At 30.2% G+C, this 21,787-nt stretch overlaps 1 protein-coding gene across 2 annotated transcripts in view; it reads right to left on the bottom strand.

Annotated features, from left to right (window-relative positions):
- Positions 1–21,787, bottom strand: part of LOC145283553 (serine/threonine-protein kinase 10-like) — a 405,044-nt gene that overhangs the window by 219,880 nt on the left and 163,377 nt on the right. For both annotated transcript variants that reach the window (XM_080132435.1, XM_080132436.1), the window contains exon 6: positions 1,827–1,944. In XM_080132435.1, coding sequence (XP_079988561.1) covers positions 1,827–1,944 — 118 coding nt within the window. The remainder of the gene's footprint in view (positions 1–1,826; positions 1,945–21,787) is intronic.

Below are 21,787 nucleotides of genomic sequence, written 5' to 3'. Positions count from 1 at the left end.
AAACTCTTAAAATATATAATGTACATTCATATTTATTAATTCATTTGAAAGCATATTCATTTCCAAACAAAACAGTAGTAATTTGAAGACTTGAACTGCTTTGGTTTGAAAAATATGGCTATTTTAGTAGAACTACCTTGAAATCTGTGATTATCCAAAGCGTTTTTTTCGTCCATGTGTATTGCTATTTGTAGAGACAGCGAATAGCATTTAGATGCGAGGAAGTGTTTAGAGCGCTAGAATGAACAGATTTTACAAGTAGAAGAGCAATGGGTTTAATATATGAATTCCAAGAAAAATTTGATGAGAAAAAAAAGACTAACAGGTTTTAGAGTGAATTTCTCATCGAAAGCAGAGCCATCCATAAGAATCTCAGGAAGAAATAGGACATGCCTGTGATTGAAAAACAATAGTGAAACTTAACAGGAATAAACAAGCAATTTCTTATCTCAATCCATAACTGACCCAGATTAACTTTTAAATCAGCTGCATATTTCAACTGATCCGAAGAAGATGGACGAGAGCAATACCAGAATAGAGTGGTATCATCAGCATAAATACAAATTTTTTTTAATAATATTCTCTGCAAGGTCATTTATATAAAGAAGAAGCAGTGTTGAGCCTAGAATAGAGCCCTGAGGAATATCGGTATTGATATGAAAAGAAAATGAAGATACACTATTCAGAGTTACATGCAATCTTCAATCAGAAAGAAAAGACTTAATAACGTAAGACCAGGATGCCACACTATCGAATGCTTTTGAAATGTCAAGCGCAATGACCCAACCCTTTCCTGAATTGTCATTAAAATGACAGATCCGTTCAGTTATAACAACCAATAGATCAACTGTTAGATGAAAACCATGACCGCCATACTAAACACCACTGAAGAGGACCAGACTTTCCAGAAAATGAACAAGCCTGTCATTGACCAATCTCTCAAAAACTTTACTTATTACAGATAGAAGACTAACAGGACGATATTTAGTTGGGCCAGACTGATCACCAGCATTTTTTAAGACAGGGCTCCTTCCAACAAAAAGGTAGCAGGACTGAGATAAAGAGAGATTGAATAATTTTGAAAGAATAGAACAAAGTTCAGGAGCACAATGTTTGACAACAAATCAGAATCAAATGAGGATCAGAAGTTTTAGACTGGTCACAGTCAGTAAAAATTATAGCAACCATCTTTGTAGTAATAATTATGTGTACTAACATTGCAAAAAAATCAAGTTCTGACAATCTTTAGCCTTTCTTCTTAACGACACATCAACAGCCAATCAGTAAATTTGTAGTCGTGAATGATATTTAAAAAAAAAAAAAAAAAATCAAAGTTACTTTTGAGTTTGTCTTTTGCTCCATTTCGTACTAAATTTTTTTCCAGAGCTTTGAAATCAACTGGCAGTTCATTTGTTAATTCCTTTAAAACACAGGTCCTTTCTTTAATGGTTGACTTGAGAAAAGTTAAAAAGGAAGATGTTCAAAGCGGTATAAAAAATACATTGTTTTAAAGGTCAAATTTAGAATACAGTTAAGAGCCATTGTAATACTAGAGAAGGCATAATAAGGAAATAATATTTTTACAGGTTGAATTGAACAGGTAGTTTGAAAAAAATTGGGGGGGGGGGGGTCTCCAAGGGGGTATATTAAACAAGTGCTTGTTTTAAGGGTTCGATTGAGAAAGTCAAAGATACACAACAACAAAAAATTGTTTTAATGTTTAAATTGGAAAGCGAGTTGAAAATGGAGATGTTCAAAAAAATAATTGTTTTAATGTTTGAATTGGCATGATAATTATAATAAAGAAATAACACTTAAAAACTTACCATCTAGAAGGTTGATCCAAAGTAGGAGGGTCCGATTTCTGGATTTTAATCAAGACCCTCATTGGATGCATATCATTGTTTGGGGGTTCAATTTGGGCAAATTCAATAAGGGTGATACCTGCAATGGAAAAAAAATTTAATAAAGCCTTTGATAAGAATATAAATTTGAATAAAATGGGCATTCACAAGACATGCAAAATAAATTCTATAAAATATTTGTTAATATTCTTACTGCAAAATTCTTAAAATAAAAAGAAAATCAAGGTTGTAAGGTTTGAAAAGCCTGTTAAGTTATTAGTGCTGGATCAAATATGTCCGACTAGCATGCAGATTGCAGTAAATAAAATGGAAAGTTTTGTTTATAATTTCTCACCATTTGAGTAGAATGAGATAAGCTCCAATCCATCCCATTGCCATAATGCTGCATCCTTGTGCCTGTTTTATAAGTAATTTAATGGAATGTGCTCTGATGAATTCGTTGCACTTGTGCTCACTCTATGTAAATACCCTGATTAATTCAACAGGAAGTAAATCCCACCCCTTCACTGTAGAGATCCCCACAGGCTGGAAAGCCTTCTACTTTAATAGTTCTTCCATTAGACTGCTAGACTTTGGAATCTCTTGTTTCTCTAACTGTACTAACATGCAGAAGTTTAAATGTAAGGTAAACAAACATCTCATAGCTCAATCTCCGACATAGTGTCCCTGTAGAAATGGTACCCTATAGTAGCCCCTTATGCTCAAGTGGCACGGTGTCTTGCTTAAATTGAATAAGAGTTTCTAAAAAAAAAAAACAAAAAAAGAGTGCCCTCTAGTGTGATAATCAAAAATACATACCCAAGGGAGAAAACTTTGGTCCCTCCAACTATCAAAACGAAATTTGAAATTCACCTTTCTTTGTTTTTCTTTCATTCCCTTCTACCTTCTAGTTCTCTTTTTCTGCTTTACTGCGCTCTCCTATTCATCTCACATCTTTATGCAGTCATAAAAAAAAAACTCTTCATTCGTTTGAGGAATTTTGCAAAAACTTTACTACAAATTCCACGCTTTATGATCTGAGACACCAACTTCTGGAATTTCCTCTTAACTGAAAATACTCTAAGTAATAAATGTGTAAACATGTGCTATGCAGCATCTGTTTTGCTAATGCAAATAAATGGTAGACGTTGCAATGATAGATGCTTGGTTCGAGGAAGAGAGGGAGTGCAGAGAGCTAACCAGGAGGATCACCCAAGAGTTATTCTCTTTCTTTGAAAAAAAAGTACCTCAGGGAATGGAAAAAAGTCCCACATGGATCGCCTTTGTGAGAAAAATAATATCCAAGTTTATTTGCAAGTCCCAGAAATGGAAATAATCTTAGATGTTATCTAAGAACCAAGCTTATTATTGATATCACCATTTCAAATGACTATGGCCTTAATAGAGCTGAAGAGGAAAAAATAAAAAATATCAGGACCTCAAGAATAATTTAAAAACGACATGGTCTCTGAAAGAAATTAACATTATATCAGTTGTGAAATAAGCAACTGGTTTAACGAGAAAAAAAATCTTTAAAAATACTTGGAAACAATCCCTGGAAGATTAAGCTGTAACAAAATACAAATAGCAGCCATAAAGGAAACAACATCTAAAAGATATAAATTCAGATGATAATAAATCAAGTGTTAGCTCCAGGAGAGAGCCCCTTGATCTCTGAAAACTAACTGAAGCAAAATAAAAAAGGGGTATATCAGTATAGGACATTGTCAAATTTATCAGGAACAATGATGAAAACAAGGCAACTGCTCCTCATAACATTTCAGTTATTGTGCTTAAGAATCTGTTATCGGAACTTTTTCTTAGTCTTACTCAATTATAAAACCGCCATATCAATTTTTAAAAAAATTTTTGCTGGTCTTTTCAGTATATAAAAATACCGGTGATCAAGTCTTCTGCATTTTGTGGTTTACATCTGTGATAAATCGAGAACTTGCCAACAACCTCAACAAAAAATAATCCACTTAAAGAGAAGCAATATGGATTTCATCCTGCAAGGTCAACTGTTAATCTTCTAATCAGAGTAACTTTGTGAGCATTTCTGGAAAGAGTGATTGTTTTTCAGCATAGTCACCTAATTCATGCACATCTGTACACAATATAAGTACATATGTAAATTAGATAGCAAAATAACAACTCTCTTTATTTCTATAGAATAATAAAGCAGTCAAAAGACTTACTTTTGGTTGTGTAAGAAGAAAGCCTTAAAAGAAATACAACACCCTCAACAGAAAACGTTCAAAATAAAACAATACAAAAAAAAAATAGACAAAATAATTGCTTTACATCAAATTTTGAGTTATATAATGTAATGAAATTTTAACCAAGAGTTAAGAATATTTATACACAGAGTAAACTCCTACACTAATGAATTGAGGATTATGTGTTATGGGATATATATTCTAGGCAACATGGTGAATAAGTACATTATTATTTTATTTATTTCTTTTTTGGGGGTAAACTTTACCATGTAGAGGGTTTGCGTGTAAAAATCTCCCCCTCATCATTTTTTGTCAACAAAAAGAGAAATAAGATATGATTTCGTACAATCAGACAGATTATTGTTATTGTTGATTCTGTTTCTCGGGTTCTTGACATATTCTCTCATTTTGATTAATTTACAAAAATATAAGTTCTGCAAAGAAGCTGGGTTTCCTCACTTGTTAGAAATACATCAATAACTGATTCATATTATTTGGATTACTGTTCTTAGCTTGTGTGTTATTTACACATTTCGATCGATGTAACCTCCAACCTTCTTCAGGTGTATCTTGTCAAACTCGGGAATCTGCATTGAATTTCAAACCACTGTATTAAATCCAAGGGGGTAGCATGCTCTCAATGTCAGCCTTGACTGGATAGAAGTTCTAAGTATTTCGATATGTACTTTGAGTGCCACACTCACTGAGGATTGAATCTTCAACCTCCAGAAGAGTCTAACTTACAACTAAATTTTACCAAGTACTTATCTACTACACCACTGATCCTTGCAAGTTCAACAAGATACACCTGAAGAAGGTTATAGATTACATCGACTGAAACACTGTATGAATACAAAGCGAGAGAGCCCATCTTCTTTTCAGCAGTTTTATTTTTCTCTATTTTAGTCAAAATATTCGTATGATTCATTCAATAGTGGACAAGGAATAGAAATCTATACAAGGCAAATAAGTTAAAGCAAGAACAGAAAAAAAAATCACATAAAAGAAGACAAAAATTTTCTTGACAAAACAGCCTTTGTTATACAACTATTATTAGAAGAAAAAAAAATAAAGCATTTAAAGGGTAATTTTGATAAAAATTACAAAAATGAATATAAAATTAAATGAGGTTAAAATGTTTGGATCTTGATCCAAAAATACCGTTTTATAGGGTTGACCATAACACTTATTTCTAAATCAGCATTATATTCAGTTTAATGTCTGTTTTAAAATTGACTTCCAAACTTACCTATCTCTGGCCAGGTTCTTATTTATCCTGTTTTCTCTCAAATCCATCCTTATCATTAACTCCCAGGTTTTCCTTAGTTTTACCAGACTAATTGTTACCTCAGCTTTTCTACATAAAACCTAAGAACTCTCATCTATTCTTTCAATGTGATCATACCAATGATGTCTCCTATTCAACACATATCTCTTGTACAGGTACTAACATTATGCATTATGTACCAAAGTGGAACTAGGAGTAATGAAAACTCCCTAAAACTCTGAAATTGAGGCCACACAACCGGATGCCATTTTGTGTCATAACCAAAAGGGTTGAGGTAAAGAAAACTTAAATAGTTGATCATGTTTAGAAAGTGGCAAACAAAAAATGGATAGCAAAATGTCTTTCAGAACATGTTGTTCAAGGGCATTCAAGGCTGTTAAATATTGTACAACTTTGAACAAAACCCTTTGCAACTTGTCCTTTTTATAATAAGAAATTACATTTTTCCTCCAATGTTTTTTTTTCTTTGTATCTTCTCTTGGCAGCTCATTTCTAATTTGCCTCTTTCAGCTCTCCTTGCGATTCAAGGTCCATTAAACAAATAATAGTGTTCCCTTGGCTTTGACCAGCAGGCTTTTACATTGTACTGGTCAATATTGGCTATCATTCACATATCCTCCTCTCTATTCACGCTCTCCCTCGTCCTATATACTAATCTAATATGACCACGCTTCGTTTCAGCTGACAAAACATTTCCAATAACAATCTGGTGCCTGCTGATAGCACGTCAATTATACTCATCTTCTGTGGTTGCATTGTTGTCACACAATGTGTTATCATCTGGTTATTTCCTTCAGGAATTTTAGATGTTAAATTGGTTGGTTAGTTGGTTTACAGCATATTAACCTTTTTGGGATTATTTAATGCCAAATCCAGTTATTTTGGAAAAAGTTTTTATTCTTCAAATACTTTAAATATTTATTCACAGTGTTTAGTTTGATTTTCTTGTAGAAAAAAAAATTGTTTTTGTTTGACTTTTCAGAGCATGATTGAGTTTTGCAAAGGCAAAGAAAAAAACCAGAAATGTTTAGTGCATTTTACGTCAGGAAGCCAGTATCTTCAGACAGCCTTATCTGGTTGCACCAGAGACTCAAGTCCAGTATAATAATGGATGCATATAAGATGAGAGCACTCCACATGAATAGAATCTATTTAGATCTAAGCTTGAAAAGTACGGACATAGAATCAACAGCAAATGATGACCAACACTTTCTCACTTTGCTCGTATTATTTGGATTTTTCAGACTCATGGCCTCATCTTGATTTTATTATTTCATTGCAACCGATATAACCTCCTACCTTCTTCAGGTGTATCTTGTTGAACTCTGACATCTTTCAAAGACCTGTAGCATAATGGACAAAGTATTAAGCAAAATTCAGTCTAAGTGACACTTTTCTGGGGGTTGAAGGTTCAATACTCAGTGCAAGTGATACTAAGAATATTACACCAGTGGAACAAAAAAGCTTTGTGTATTCATTTTTTTTTTTTCTGTGGACTGTTATCGCCATCTTCATAGCTGTTGTTGTTTCACCACATTTCGACCAACTCATCCTCTGGCCTTCTTCAGGTGGTTAACCGCGACAGGATAAGAATGCTATGTATTGTAACTGTATCCCCAGTAATTACTGCCTTCCATAGTTGTTGTCTCACCACGTTTTGGCTAACTAATCCCCTGGTCTGCTTTGGGTAGGATTGAAACCGCTATCTTCAGACAATGTTCACCTGAAACCGTAGAGACTCTATGCCTTTATCCACTGAGCCACGAGTCCTGAAGAATGATCAAATGATCAAGGTTCAATTTTATGGTCTTATAAATTCAATTTTGTGTTCTTATCTGATCTTCCATTGTTGGGTTTGTACTGAATGGTATTATTCATTATTTTATTTGATCAGCATTCCTATTCCACTACGGTTAACCACCTGAAGAAGGCCTGATGATGAATTGGCCGAAACATGATGAACCAACAACTATGAAGATTTAGGGAGGGGGATAGAGAGAAGGATATGTGAATGATAGCCAATATTGACATTCTACAAAAAATAAATACAAAATTATGAAGCCTCATCTCAAAGGATTCCAAAAAAATAAAAATAAAATAATATATAAAAAAAGTTTCCGTTCCAAATTCTGTGCAGATTTCCAAGTTTGACAAAATACACCTGAAAAAGTTCGAGGTTACATCGGCCAAAATGTGGGAATAAGTCTAAAAATGAGAATGGTAGTCCAAATAATCCAAATTATCAATCCTCATCTCAAAAATTTAGAAACATCACATGATTGCTATTATATATGTGTGTGTGAGAAAGACTTCATTTCTTCAAAACATTTTTTTTTAATTAAGATTAAACAATTGGATATATACATACATATATATATATATATATATATATATATATATATATATTCATCAATTTTTTTTATTTCAAAATACGAATCATCATCATATTCAGTTTAACATCTGTTTTAACATGCTGGCATGCACTGCGCATCTTTTAAAAATTGACTTTCAAACAAACCCGGCAAGGTCTATTTATCCTGCTTTCTCAAATCTATTATCATTTTCTCCCATATTTGGGATGCATCTGTAACTAGTTTCTCGCTTCTAAAATTAAAAAAATAGTCACCAACCTGATAGGTCCCGCACTATTGGCCAAACTTTAACCACTGTCTCGTCATTAAAATGTGGCATCCCTATGCCTGTTTTACAAGTACTTTAATGATAAGTGCTTGGACGATCTTAAAGCACTAGTTCCCTCTCGATGTAAATATCCCCGATAAACCAGACAAGCATCCCTACACTGTAGAAATCTCTAGATGCCATAAAGCCTTCTTGTTAAATAGCTTCTTTCCTTGAACTGCTAGACTTTGGAATTCTCTCCCCGGCTCCAGCTATGCTGACTGTACTGACATCCAAAATCAAAAATAAGAAAGAGTAAATAACTACAATGAATTGTATTTATGTACTGCTTTTATTTGCAAAAAAAAATTTTTTTTAAATAGGAAATTATTAGTGAAATATTGCCCCTGTTTCAATGCATGGAAATTTTAAGAATTATATAGATTTAAATCAAAGGTCTCCAAACTATGGCTTGCCAAAGTTTTTAATCCAGTCCGCTGAGCTATTATGGAAGACAAAAATATTCAGGAAAAAATTTTAAGGATGGAAATGTGTGAAAATAGTGTGGTTTTTCTTCTTGTTCAAAAAGTAATTAAAAGAATGAGGTTTGGGAGAACCAGTTTCACTAAAAAGCAAAGCTAATAAAGCAAAACAATATAAAACATGTCCAAGTCACTTTTTTTTTTTAGCTCTAAAAAGTCAGCAGTATGCCGCCTCCTCCTCCTCCTCAATTATTTGAAAACTTTGGAGGCCCCCGATTTAGATGCAAAATGCAAATGTTTTTATATAAATAAAAATATTTATTGAAATTCTAATTTTAATTTTCGGCACATATAAATAACTCGCATGCATACCAGAGCACAAAACCACTGGAATCAGGCATAAAAATTTCAATCTTCCATTAAGAACAGAAGGCTTAAGTAAAAAATTTATAGCAATTCAGACACCAGTCAAAATGGAGATAGATATTTTAGATATATATAAATAAATATATGCATTTATTTAAATTCTAATTTTTGAATCTTATAAGAGTCTTCAATGTCTATATTTCCCAAACGAAGACTCTTATATGGGTTGATAATTATAATTTAAATAAATATGAGTTATTGATGTTTCGATAATGTTAATAAACGATGTACATGTTAGAAAAAAAATGAAATGTTGTCCTTAATAAGCAAAGTAGTTATTTTCACTCATTATAATTTTCAAATTTCACTGCATTTAAACGGTGGAAATATTCTTATTATCGACTCACACGTGCACACCAGAGCACAAAACCACTGGAATAAGACAAAAAAAAAAAAAATTGCAATCTTCAATAAGAAAAGAAAATTATGGTAAATGAACAACATGCTGCATAAATAAAAATAATAAAATAAAATATTCTCTATATTTTCCTTATAAAGATTCTTGTAAGGGTTGAAAACTAGAATATAAGGTGCCTTCAATAAGTTTCCAGAATGTTTTGTACGGGCATTTAAAATTGATGTAGACTCTTGAAAATTCAGTATGTTATTGCTATACATTTTATGAGATAACCGAGCAATTTTTATGATTTCAGGTTCAAATTAATAGCTATACCAGGAATTGGAATATACCCTACTGATTGTTACAGCTGGTAAATTTCAGAAGAACAAAATGCAATAAAATTGTTTTAAACTTGGAAAAAATGCCACAGAAATGTATAGAATTCTTCAAACTTCTTTTGGATCATTTTGCATAAGTTGAACATCAGTTTTTGAGTGGCATAAGAGATTCAAGGAAAGCAGCAGGTTTGTGAGGGATTATGAGAGATGTGGGAAGAGTAAGGAAGTTAGAATACCAGAGTTGACTGGCCACATAAAGAATTTAATAGATAAGAACCGCCATGTGTCTATAGAGACAATAAGTGTACAGTTTGATGGAACTGTACACACAATTACTCACGAGGAACTGAAGATGTGGAACATTTACATGGATGCACCAGTCCAAAATCCATCCTTGTTAGAGACTATTTGGTCTATAGTTCAGACCTTGCTCCCTGTGACTTTAGGAAAACCTTAAAAGCTGTCATTATGAGACAATTAAGGAGATGAAAGAGGCTATAACGAGGGTCACTGACATGCTCACACAAGAGGACTTCCATGGGATCTTCCAGAAGTTGTTGGAACAGTACAAGTGCATTGCAATCAGAGGAGATTGCTTCGAAGAGGATGTGTACTATCAATAAAAGTATCCATACGAAAAAAGTCTAGAAACTTATTGAAGGCATCTCGTATAAATACATATCTTTATCATAAAAAAAAATATCTGTATTGTGACTGGTCTAATTCGTTTTGAACTAATGCCAAATACCTTTTTATGTCTATTTAGTAATGATTATGTATAAAAAAAAAAAAATGTTACTTTCTTCTTTTACTATTTATGTAATTCTTTCTAATGTCAATTTCTGTAAATTTATAAAAAACATGCATCTGTTGTTATAATCTTTTAGACTTGCATAAAATTTTCATTCAAATATTGTCATCATAAAAACTACATGAGCAATATGGACTCTATTCCTTTTTTACATAATCACATTTCTATTTGTGTATGAAAAGACAAACTCCAAAATCATGACATTTTTTTAATAGTATATAGATTTTTAAAATAGAACAAAGCATTATTAGAAATAAATAAATATATATATATATATATATATATATACATATATATATACTTGTTTATTGTTATATAAACATGCTCACATCCCGCTGCTACAAATAGCCACTTGTTTCAATCAAACAACAGATATCATCAGCATGTGAGCATGTTTATATAACAATAAACAAGTATTATCAGCTCTTTTTATTGAGCACTATCTAACAACCTCGTTGAATTCATTAGTCCATTACTTTTGAATATAAAAAAACCCGCGTATATACATATATATATATATATATATATATGTAAATTTGGTTCGTTACAAGTGAATAAAACCATATTTCTAGGTTACCAATTTATTTGAAATTTTCAGACAACCCATCTTTAGAGTCGAGGTATATTTTTATGTTATTAAAATAAATTTATCTCGCGAATTATTAAAATATTAAATAAAATAAATATATTTTCGTAAGCCGTTACTGCGAATCTGTTCAGTTGATAAAACTGAACTTCCGGTTCGATTCATTTCACAGCCACGAATTGACGAAAGATTTCATTTTCTGTTAACTCGATAAGTAAAAAAAATACAAAAAAAAAACATAATTCATTTGTTTATCTTCCAAATTTTTTAATTTACACATTTTTTCTTTATTATATAAGGCCAAAAAAAAAGTTTGTCGCTTGCTTTTTGAATTTTTTGTTTTGTTTTTCGATATACGATTTGTTGGTAAAGTACAGTTTGTTTTTTTTGTCCGCGCTATTTTTTAAATCGTATTTCCAAGTTTAATTACAGTTTTATTATATGTTTTTTTATTCAATTGTAAGGTTAAAATACACCTTCCCCTCCCCATGTTAAGAATGGCTTTTTAAATATTAACGTTATTATTACAACACGGATCACTCTCTGCATGAGTACTGTACTTTCACCAAACAGTTTAATAAACAAAACATGGTACTTATGCATAGAAAGTACCATAATAATATAATAGAATAATAATGTTATTTAGAAAGCCATTCTTAACATGGGGAGGACGTTTTGTTATTATTCTATACTTTCACCTAACAATTTAATAAACAAAAGATGGTACTTATGCAGAGAAAATACCGTGCTGAAATAACGCTATTAAGAAAGCCATTCTTAACCTGGGAAAGGGAGAGTGTTCTGTAACTATTTTATATTTTCACATAACAATTTAATAAACAAAAGATAGTACTTATGCAGAGAAGGTACCATGCTGAAATAATACTGTTATTTAGAAAGCTATTCTTAACATGCGGAGGGAGTTTTGCATCTATTCTAAAATATGAATGCTTTTTCTTTATTAAAGAAATTGGGTACTCGTGCACTTATTGATCCGTGCTGAAATAATAACGTTATTATTTAAAAAGCCATTCTTAACATGGGGAGAAGAGGGTGTTTTGTAACTATTCTGGACTTTCACCTAACAATTTAATAAACAAAAATTAAACTTAAGCAGACAAGGAACAGTACAGAAGTATTAACATTATTTAGAATACAATTGAATAAAAAAAAAAAAACTTTAATTAAACTTGGAAATACGATTTAAAAAATAGTACGGATCGGTAAGTGCATTAGCACCATAAATTTGTCTAATTCTTAATTTCTTATGTTATTGGAAAAAAAAAAAAAGGTAAATATGAGGAATTACTCCACCCTCGAAAATTCCTTTAAAATTACCACTCCTATAGGTTTTTGGGGTCGCTGAAAACGAAAATAACCTTTATAATTAAGGCAAACGAGTAGTTTCCAAGATATGAAGAAATGTTAGTTTAAAAAAGTGAAGGATCACTTTTCCATAATAATTTTGCGTAAAATAATCACGCACTTTGTGGCCACGATTTTTGGGGTGGGGGCTTTCTTTCTACCCTTGGAAAATCCTTTAAAATTACCTGCTTAAATTGGTTGGAGAGGCGGGGGGTCGGCCGCCAACCCCCCCCCCCCATACACAGAAAAATGCCCCTCTCTCAGGTGGCCAGAAAGTGGGTGATCATTCTAAGTTAAATTTAAATTGAAAAGTGATCACCCACTTTTCGAAAAAGTAATTTCTTCATATCATGAAAACTTTCTTTTTGCGACGGAAACGGTTTGCAGATTCGTTTTTAGTACACTGAAATCTGCAATAAAATATTTCGTTCTTAAAGTAAAATAATACCGGATTTTTGGGGCAGATTTGCCATTTAGTTGTATAATATCCTCAAACCAGGTAATCACTAAAAGGGACTCTTAAAAGTCGTTACCTGTATCGATCAAAATTTAAAACCACTGATTATATGTCAGCCTACATCACAGTAACATATATTGAGTGAGTTCCTAACAGTATTTTATATAGTTTTTTAGTTTAAACTCATTTTCCCAAAATTTCCCCAAACTTAACGTGTTCGATACAGTCTGCCGCCATTTGTATTTTTCAGATATACCGATAAACACTGCATGTTTTTGAACTGATTAAACATTATACATTACATAAAAACACTACAATCTTATCCAGTTAGGTAGAACATTTACTTTTCTTGCCTTTTGATAACATTTATTTGTTATATATTCATTTTTTGACAACTTCTTTGTATCTGTTAATACAAACCCTTTTCATTTAATGTAACGTTTAGTCAGCTCGAAAAACAGTGTTTATCGGTGTATTTGAAAGATACAAATGGTGGTGGACACTGTTGATTATTTTAAGATTGAGAAAGTGAGTTAAAACTAAAAAACTATACAAAATACTGTCACAAACCCACCGATTATGTCAGCCTATGTCATGGTAACATATTCGGTGGGTTTTTGACACTGTATTGTATAGTTTTTAATTTTCAACTTCATTTCCCAAACTTAACGTATTCAACAGTCTGCAACCATTTCTGTTTTTCCAGCCAATTAAACATTTTACCTTACATAAAAACACTAAACAATTATCCAGTTAGGTAGAAATGTAACTTACCTTACCTTTGCTTTCATTTGTTTTTGGACAACTTTTTCGAATCTGTGTATAGTAACCCCCCCCCCCATCACTCAAATATTAATTACTAACTCACATTTTTGTACACAGGAAAAAAAAAAAAAACATTTAGCGTTTCAACGTTAGGTTTATCCACTGATTGTTGGTCGCGCCCAAGCAATGATTGACGGTAATCCTGAGGATCAGGATCCAATTCTGCAAGAGTACCATTTTTTTTTTTCATTTTTTTTTTTTTTTTTTTTTTAGAGTGGATTGCTGTACTAAGAATATAAGAAACTCTTGGTTCGTTCGCAATTAATAGTCTAAAAAACCACTGAACGGATGGCTTCCATGTTTTGGTATAATATGTTTACTATATCCATGTGTGTTTTTATATATTTCTTTTTAATTATAACATTATACTTTTTTTTTTTCTATGCTAAATAGGTGGTTTTCTTTGCACCGATAGGCCATTTTTTTTATTTAGGGACAATTATTTATTACCGCTTCCTGTCACGTGACCAGTGTTTCCAATTTAGCTGTTTTCCTGCTAGATCTGGAGATTTCGTTTGCAATCTAGCGGGGAATTCTAGAAGATATTTTGCACCCACACACCCGCAATTTTAGATTAAAATATAAAGAAAAGCGCTTGAAAATACTTTAAAACATAAAATAAACTCATTCATGTAAGTAAAAAAAAAGTAGCATTTATTGCCTTTGGTAACAATTATTTATTGATTATTTGTTTTGTTTTTCACCTTTTTTTTGGCTAACCATTCTTAAATCTCACTATAAAATCGATTTTTCCAAGTATATTTTAGGGGGGGGGGGCATTCCAACCTCCGAAGTTTAGTTTAAAATACGATCTAAGCAACCCCGCTTAATTTAGAAGTATTTAGTCGAAAATTGCAAAAAGCAAGAAACAACAGCAAAAAAAACTTATACCAATACAGTAAAATTTAATTATCTACCAACCTAAATACTTTTAACATGCTAAAACAAAGTTTTTTTGTTTTTTTATTTTTCTAATTTCAAAATATGTTGCACCATTATTGCGATGTTTACTTTGCAGTATATTTCAATTTAACTTTTATTATAAAAAGTTTGAGTTTATGATTTGTTTCTTGCAATAAAAAAAAAAAAAATACCCTCTCTGAAAAAACAGGTAAAACTAGCTGATAAAATATGTAAGCCTTCTGGGGAGCTAACCGCTTCAATATAATTCCAGAAACATATAGTGAGAAAACACGGAACATTTTATATATTGAATATACTATATTTATTATTTTTTTATTGTAGGAAGTTAAAATATGGATTTGGGGGGGGGGGGTGAATTAGCGATTTTTTTAAATTTCAGATGATAAAAGTTAAAAATCTAGCGATTTTCTGGACATTTCTTTCTCCTGATCTTGCGGGTTTTTTTAAATCTCAGTTGCCAACACTGCATAAAAGGATATTTTAGTCTCAGCACTACAGGCTTAATGTAAACAGAATGTGTTTACAATATCGGTAAATTTTCAATGGGTTTAATCACGATTATTGATAATGTAACCATGTGATTGAAATTTGATTTAAATTAACCACACGTGGTTGCTTTCCTATCAAATATTCATCGAAAAATGGTAGGTACAGACAAAATGAATGCTGACGCTCAAAGTGTATAAACATTTTGACCCCTCCCTTTACTTAAAAATTCACCAAAACTCAGGAAATTAACCAATTTTAATGAAAATTTCAGTATTTATCAAATAATGATCGCAGAATATAATGAACTAATTATTTTTACTTAACTCTTAGTGAAAATGTTTTATTTTGTTTAAACAAAAAATACCTTTACTAAAGTAATGGTTTTCAGTGGTAAATAAAAAAGCAAGAATTTATTTTTGCTTTTTTTATATAAATAAAGCATCGTAATTTGTAACAATAAAAAATAATTTTTACAGGAACATTCCAAAAAATGCCCCTAAAGTCCTTATTAATGAATTCGATATAACTCGAAGAAAAATGAATTTCTCGTATACTATTCAGGAAATTAAAGATTCAATTAGATTCCTATTTCAGTCACCTAAATTATTTAGGGTGAAATGAGTTTAGGAATTTATAGCCAAACCTAAACATTTTTTTTTTTGCTTAAAAAAATAGCATTAATACAGTAAGTTATGTAAAATTTGCATAGAATGCTCTGCTTTACAGTTGTAAAAAATGGAATGGAAATTTGAATTTCGTTCCATTTTAAATTCGGTATATTTTTACATTACGTCCAACTCCTTGTTCACATTCGACACGTCAACTTTTGGACGAAGTAAAGAATAGATACCCTGTAGCAGACGACGCCGCCTGGCGGTGCCAGGCGCACAATTCAACCAACACCGGTGATTCGACCTTGACATTGGCACAAGCACACGGCGTCGGTTGTTTGTAAACACGTCAAATAGCAAACATGCTCGAATATTCACCAGCATTTTTTTAAAAATATATTTACAAAACCTTTGAAGATTTAAAAGAAAAAGTATATATTTACAAAACATTTTTTTAAAATAAGTAACAAAACGAACGTATTTAAATAAAAGATATTTAAATAAACGGGTGTCTCTTTCTGTTTTGGATTTTTGCAACCAAGATTGATTTTTATGTGCCGTGTTTTTTTTTGGGGGGGGGGTTCTGTGTGCGTTTTTAAGACAATTCAATATTTATTCTTTAAAACATTAACTTCAGTGACAATATATTTTCAAAATAATATTTTTAAATATTACATTTTTACGAATATTCGCGAGCAAGATTAAAAAAAAAAAAAAGACGAGGTGTTTTTTTTTTTCAATTAAATTATAAACTTTATTTGAACTTTCAACAAACTTTTACAGACAGTTTTTTTTTAAATAAAAATTATAAAAAGATTTCTATCTTGTGATACTACATTTCATCTTTATAAAAATAAAAGTTATAAAAAGATGTGAATAAAATAATATATTTTTTTATCTCACTTGTTTATACTTGTGATTTTATTATGCATAAAAATTGCCTCGGCCTAAAAGGATTTCTCCTTCACTGACCACCGACATACATCGCACTGTAAATAAATATTGAATTGTATCAAAAATGCACAAAAAAGAAATGGCCAAAACCGTATAGAATGAACCTTTTTTTATAAGTTTTATTCAAACAGTCTTTATTTGAACTTAATGGACTGTTGTTTTTTTTTTATTATTTATTAACTGTTTTATTCTTTTTATCAAACAAAAATAGAACTTTTATAATGAAATATATATTATGGACTGTTTTTCAAACATCGAAATTTTAAAATTAAAGTTTTATTTAAAACAAAAAAAAAGACAAGGTGTTTTTTCTTTTCGAGATATTTTTTTTCACCATTTATTACTTTGAAATTTTATTCAACAATGAAATGATAAAAAAAAACTTTTCGTTAAATATATTTTTAAAAAATTATTATAAAATATCTTTAAAGTCTATTTTTATGTCTGTAAAAGTTTGTTGAAAGTTCAAATAAAGTTTATAATTTAATTGAAAAAAAAAACACCTCGTCTTTTTTTTTTTTTTTAAATCTTGCTTGCGAATATTCGTAAAAATGTAATATTTAAAAGTATTATTTTGAAAATATATTAATTGTCGCTAAAGTTAATGTTTTAAAGAATAAATATTGAATTGTCTTAAAAACGCACACAGAACCCCCCCCCCAAAAAAAAAAAAACACGGCACATAAAAATCAATCTTGGTCGCAAAAATCCGAAACAGAAAGAGACACCCGTTTATTTAAATATCTTTTATTTAAATACGTTCGTTTTGTTACTTATTTTAAAAAAAATGTTTTGTAAATATATACTTTTTCTTTTAAATCTTCAAAGGTTTTGTAAATATATTTTTAAAAAAATGCTGGTGAATATTCTAGCATGTTTGCTATTTGACGTGTTTAAAAACAACTGACGCCATGTGCTTGTGCCAATGTCAAGGTCGAATCACCGGTGTTAGTTGAATTGTGCGCCTGGCACCGCCAGGCGTCGTCGTCTGCTACAGGGTATCTATTTTTTACTTCGTCCCAACTTTTATAGCTTTTCGGGTATGCTGGCAGGTTAGGGGTGTCTATTTCAAAAGCCGTTCTAACATGGGTAGATTGGTAGGTGTGTCTGAAATTTTGTGAAAAATAGTGAATAATTCCACCCCGTCTTTCCAAGCTTATAACTCCTTGAAAAATGTAACAAGCCCTAATTTTTTTTTTTTTCAATTAAAGGAACAAGGACCAAGGTTTCATTAAAAAAATAAAACAAATGTGTTTTTTTTTTAAAAGAGGTTTTAAACTTCGGATTTTACAGGTAAATTTCTAAAAACACTACTTTTTTTGTTTTAAATTTGAATATATTATTTATTGACCTTTTCTCTTCAATTTGTGATATATAACACTTTGGTGAGTAAATTAATTACTTTTTAATAGACATTTCAAAATGGGAGGCATGAATTATTTGACACCCTGTCTTTCCAAGTTTATAACTCCTCGAAAAATGTAATTCAAGCCCTAATTTTTTTTTTTTTTCAATTAAAGGAGCAAGGGCCAAAGTTCCATTAAAAAAAAACAAAAGAAAAAAAAAATCAACGTGGTTTTAAAAAAAAAAAAAAACGTTGAACTTTACAGGTAAATTTCTAAAAACACTACTTTTTTTTGTTTTAAATTTGAATATATTATTTATTGACCTTTTCTCTTCAATTTGTGATATATAAAACTTTGGTGGGTAAATTAATTATTTACTTTTTAATAGACACTTGAAAATTGGGGGGGGGAATGAATTTAAAAAAAAAAACGTTTGTCTAAAATATTATATTCGGTTTATTGGAAAGAGCATAAAATTTCACATTGATCCTGAAAATATCGTAAAAATAGAATCAATAGAAAAATTTTGATAGATTTTTAAAGTTTAAAAATTGAAAAATATTGAGTTCGTAAAATTCATTACTGTTTTTTAAAAAATAAAAATAAATATTTCTATTACTTTTAAAACAACTTTAATAGTTTATTTTGGAAGTATAATCCATAAAGAAAATAAACAACCCACTTTTAAAAGAGAAATTACAAGTTTTTTATATTTTATTCGCAGTTTCGTGATAGGGGTATCAAAAATTCCTACAAAAATTCTTATACATCTACTAGATTGGAGTGTTTATTCATTGTAAACGTACCCGACAACCTATAAATGTCGACATTTCCAATGTGAACGGTAAGCTGGACTTATGTAAAAAATAACAAAAAGATATACCAAACTGACTTTTTCGTTTAAAAATGGAATTATTTCCCTTTCGTTATTAACTTTTTTTTTTTTTTTTTTTTAAATATTTTGTGTCTTATATACATAAAGTACAATTGTTGAATGTTACTGTTTTGATTATATTCGTTTTTTTTTGGGGGGGGGGGCACAATTAAAAAATTAAGAAAGATTAAAACAGAGCGAAATTTAAGTTTCTGTTCCATTTTTACAACAACCGTAAAACAGCACATACTCAGCAAGTTTTATCGTAATTTATAAGCATAATGTTGAAACACTAAATCAACATTTTATTTATTTTTCTGCATAATTAATGATGGAAGTATTTTTCTGTTTATTTTCTGAACATCTGTTAAAAAAAAAATAATTTGTACATTCTCTTGAAAAAAAGAATCAAACTTTTCTCTACATTCACATAACTATTTACAGTGTTCATGTAAAGCATTCATCTGTTCTTTTTATAATAAAAATTCCGTTTTCAAAAAGAAACGTTTACTGCCAACTTTCTTTAAAAAAAAAAAAAAGTGCAAGTTTTTGTGAAAAAAAAACTTTCACCTAACAATTTATGGTAAAAAATTAATCTTTTTTGGGGGGAAAAAATAACTTTTATTGATTAAAAAAATTGCAAAAAATAATAAAAGTAAATAAACGAACAAAATGCAATTTTTCTTGAGGAATGTGTTCCATTTTAACAAACTGAGCCACAGCAACGTGTGGCCGGGTACAGCTAGTATAATTATAAAACTCAAATGACCTTGTAACGGGTGTTGTTACCCAACATCCGTTTTCCGACTTCCGGTTGTGCATGCATACATAAACATAAAACCATAATGTAATACGGAGATAAATGATGTAAAAAAAAAAAAAAAAAAAAAAAAAAAAGCAGAAAGTATTAACAATTGTTTATTTGGATAATTCAAACGCAAAAAAAAACAATACATTTTATTGTCGCATTGATTATTTATTTGTAACACAAATTAAAAGAAAACATTTACAAATAAATAATCAATGCGACAATAAAAAATATTGTTTTACTATGTATGTTTTCAGCTTCCCAATTGTTTTTTTTTTTTTCATTTTGAAATTATCCAAATAAACTATTGTTAATACTTTGTGCATTTTTTTTTTTTACTTCGTTCATTTCCGTATTACGTTTAAGTTATTTTAGCGCAATTTTCTCACAAATAAATCTACTTTAACCCATTGACAACAATAAGAGAATTTTACAACACCACCTTCCTTCTTTTTTTTTATTTATTCTCCATTTTTTAATACACCTTTCTTAAAAAGCATTCATATATTTTCTTCTACATCACCAACATAAATAAATAACCTCGAAAATGTTTTTTTTATTTTGCATTACAAATAAATAATCAACACGACAATAAAACATATTGTTTTAGTGTGTACGTTTTCAGCGTCCCAATTGTTTTTTGCATTTAAATTAAAAGATATATCAAAATTTGAATTTAACTTGAAGTATTATGGTATCTGTTCAGTGCACATTTACTTATAAGTGTGGCAAACCACTTATAATCAATGGCTGTAAGTTTTTTTGTTTGTTTTTTTTTTTTTTTTTTTCAAATATAAGCAATTATAAACAGAACAACTCATAGAAATCTATCTATGTTCTTTTTTCATTTTAATATACTTTCATAGAAATGTTTCTGTTAACTCACAAAAAACTATTTTCTTTGTGTCACACATTAATTCCATAGCTAACATACTGACCCAACGGGTCACGAGTAGTCTAGTATATATATATATATATATATAAATACAGAATGGGATATTTGGAACAATTCATTTTAAAATGGGTAAAATCTGAAATTTTACCTTAGTGAAAATAACATCATTACTGATCAAACAATGTAATTTTGTCTTGTGAAAGGTGATAATGTACATACACGCACAAAATACCTTAATACACAGATAAAATCCTTAAGATTAAACATTTGATTCTTGTCCAGAATTTAAATTATATTAAAAAACAAAAATGAAGAAAAATTTCCATGTATGTACCCGTTATGAAACAAAAATATATTGCAAAAAAATTATGTAAATTCATGAAACAGTTTTATTTTTATAAATCATTTTTAATTGATTAATGGGAATTTGTAGACATTATTGAGTTATCTCCCTTTTTAGGTTTTTTTTTTTTTTAGATTATTTTCAAAATGGTGGAGAAGACAGCAGCTCTTCTGTGACTCATAAAATTTCATTTCCTTATTTAAAAATAAAAGTACTTTATCAATTTACATGATTTTTGTAATATATTGTCGTTTCATCACAGATATGTACATCATACAATTTTTTTCTTCGCTTTTGTTTTTTATATACGGGAGAAATCTGAACAAAACCAAATACTTTACTATAAATAATAAGAGAGTAATATGGAACCAATAAAAAATTATAGCACTAGTGTTGAAAATGTTAATAAACTGGCTGAAGTCATAAATAATGAGGAATTGATTTAAAAATGAATTTTTGTGATTCATCTGAAATATTAAGGAGAATTTTATCTTTATATTCTATGCATATATTTCTTTTTAATTAAAAGTTAGTGCAATGGGACGAAAATGGATAACAACATTTAATGCTACTAAGACTAAGCTTAAGAAAACCTTCTCAACCACTAATTGCCATGACTAATAACACTATCTTAGAGTTCACTGTTCAAATTCCTTAACATTCACAGATAACATGAATTGGAAAAAATACATTGAAGACATTGCGAAAGCACTGCTAAGAAGGTGGTCTCTATCGTGCTAGAAAACTAGTCTTAACTGACAGTATCGATGTGCTCTGATAAGCTCATAGAACTTATTCCCCCTTCAACATGAATACCCTAGACTAACTCGACAAGCAACAAACTCCCACCTGTTTACTGTTGAGGTTCACTGGAAAGCCATCTACTTTAATAGTTTCTTCACACACTGCTAGACTTTGGAATTCCTTCCCTCACTGTACTAAG

Source organism: Euprymna scolopes, chromosome 8, assembly GCF_053919585.1.
Source record: "Euprymna scolopes isolate OS-2025 chromosome 8, ASM5391958v1, whole genome shotgun sequence".
NCBI lineage: Eukaryota > Metazoa > Mollusca > Cephalopoda > Sepiida > Sepiolidae > Euprymna > Euprymna scolopes.
This window is presented reverse-complemented; position numbering and strand designations above follow the sequence as displayed.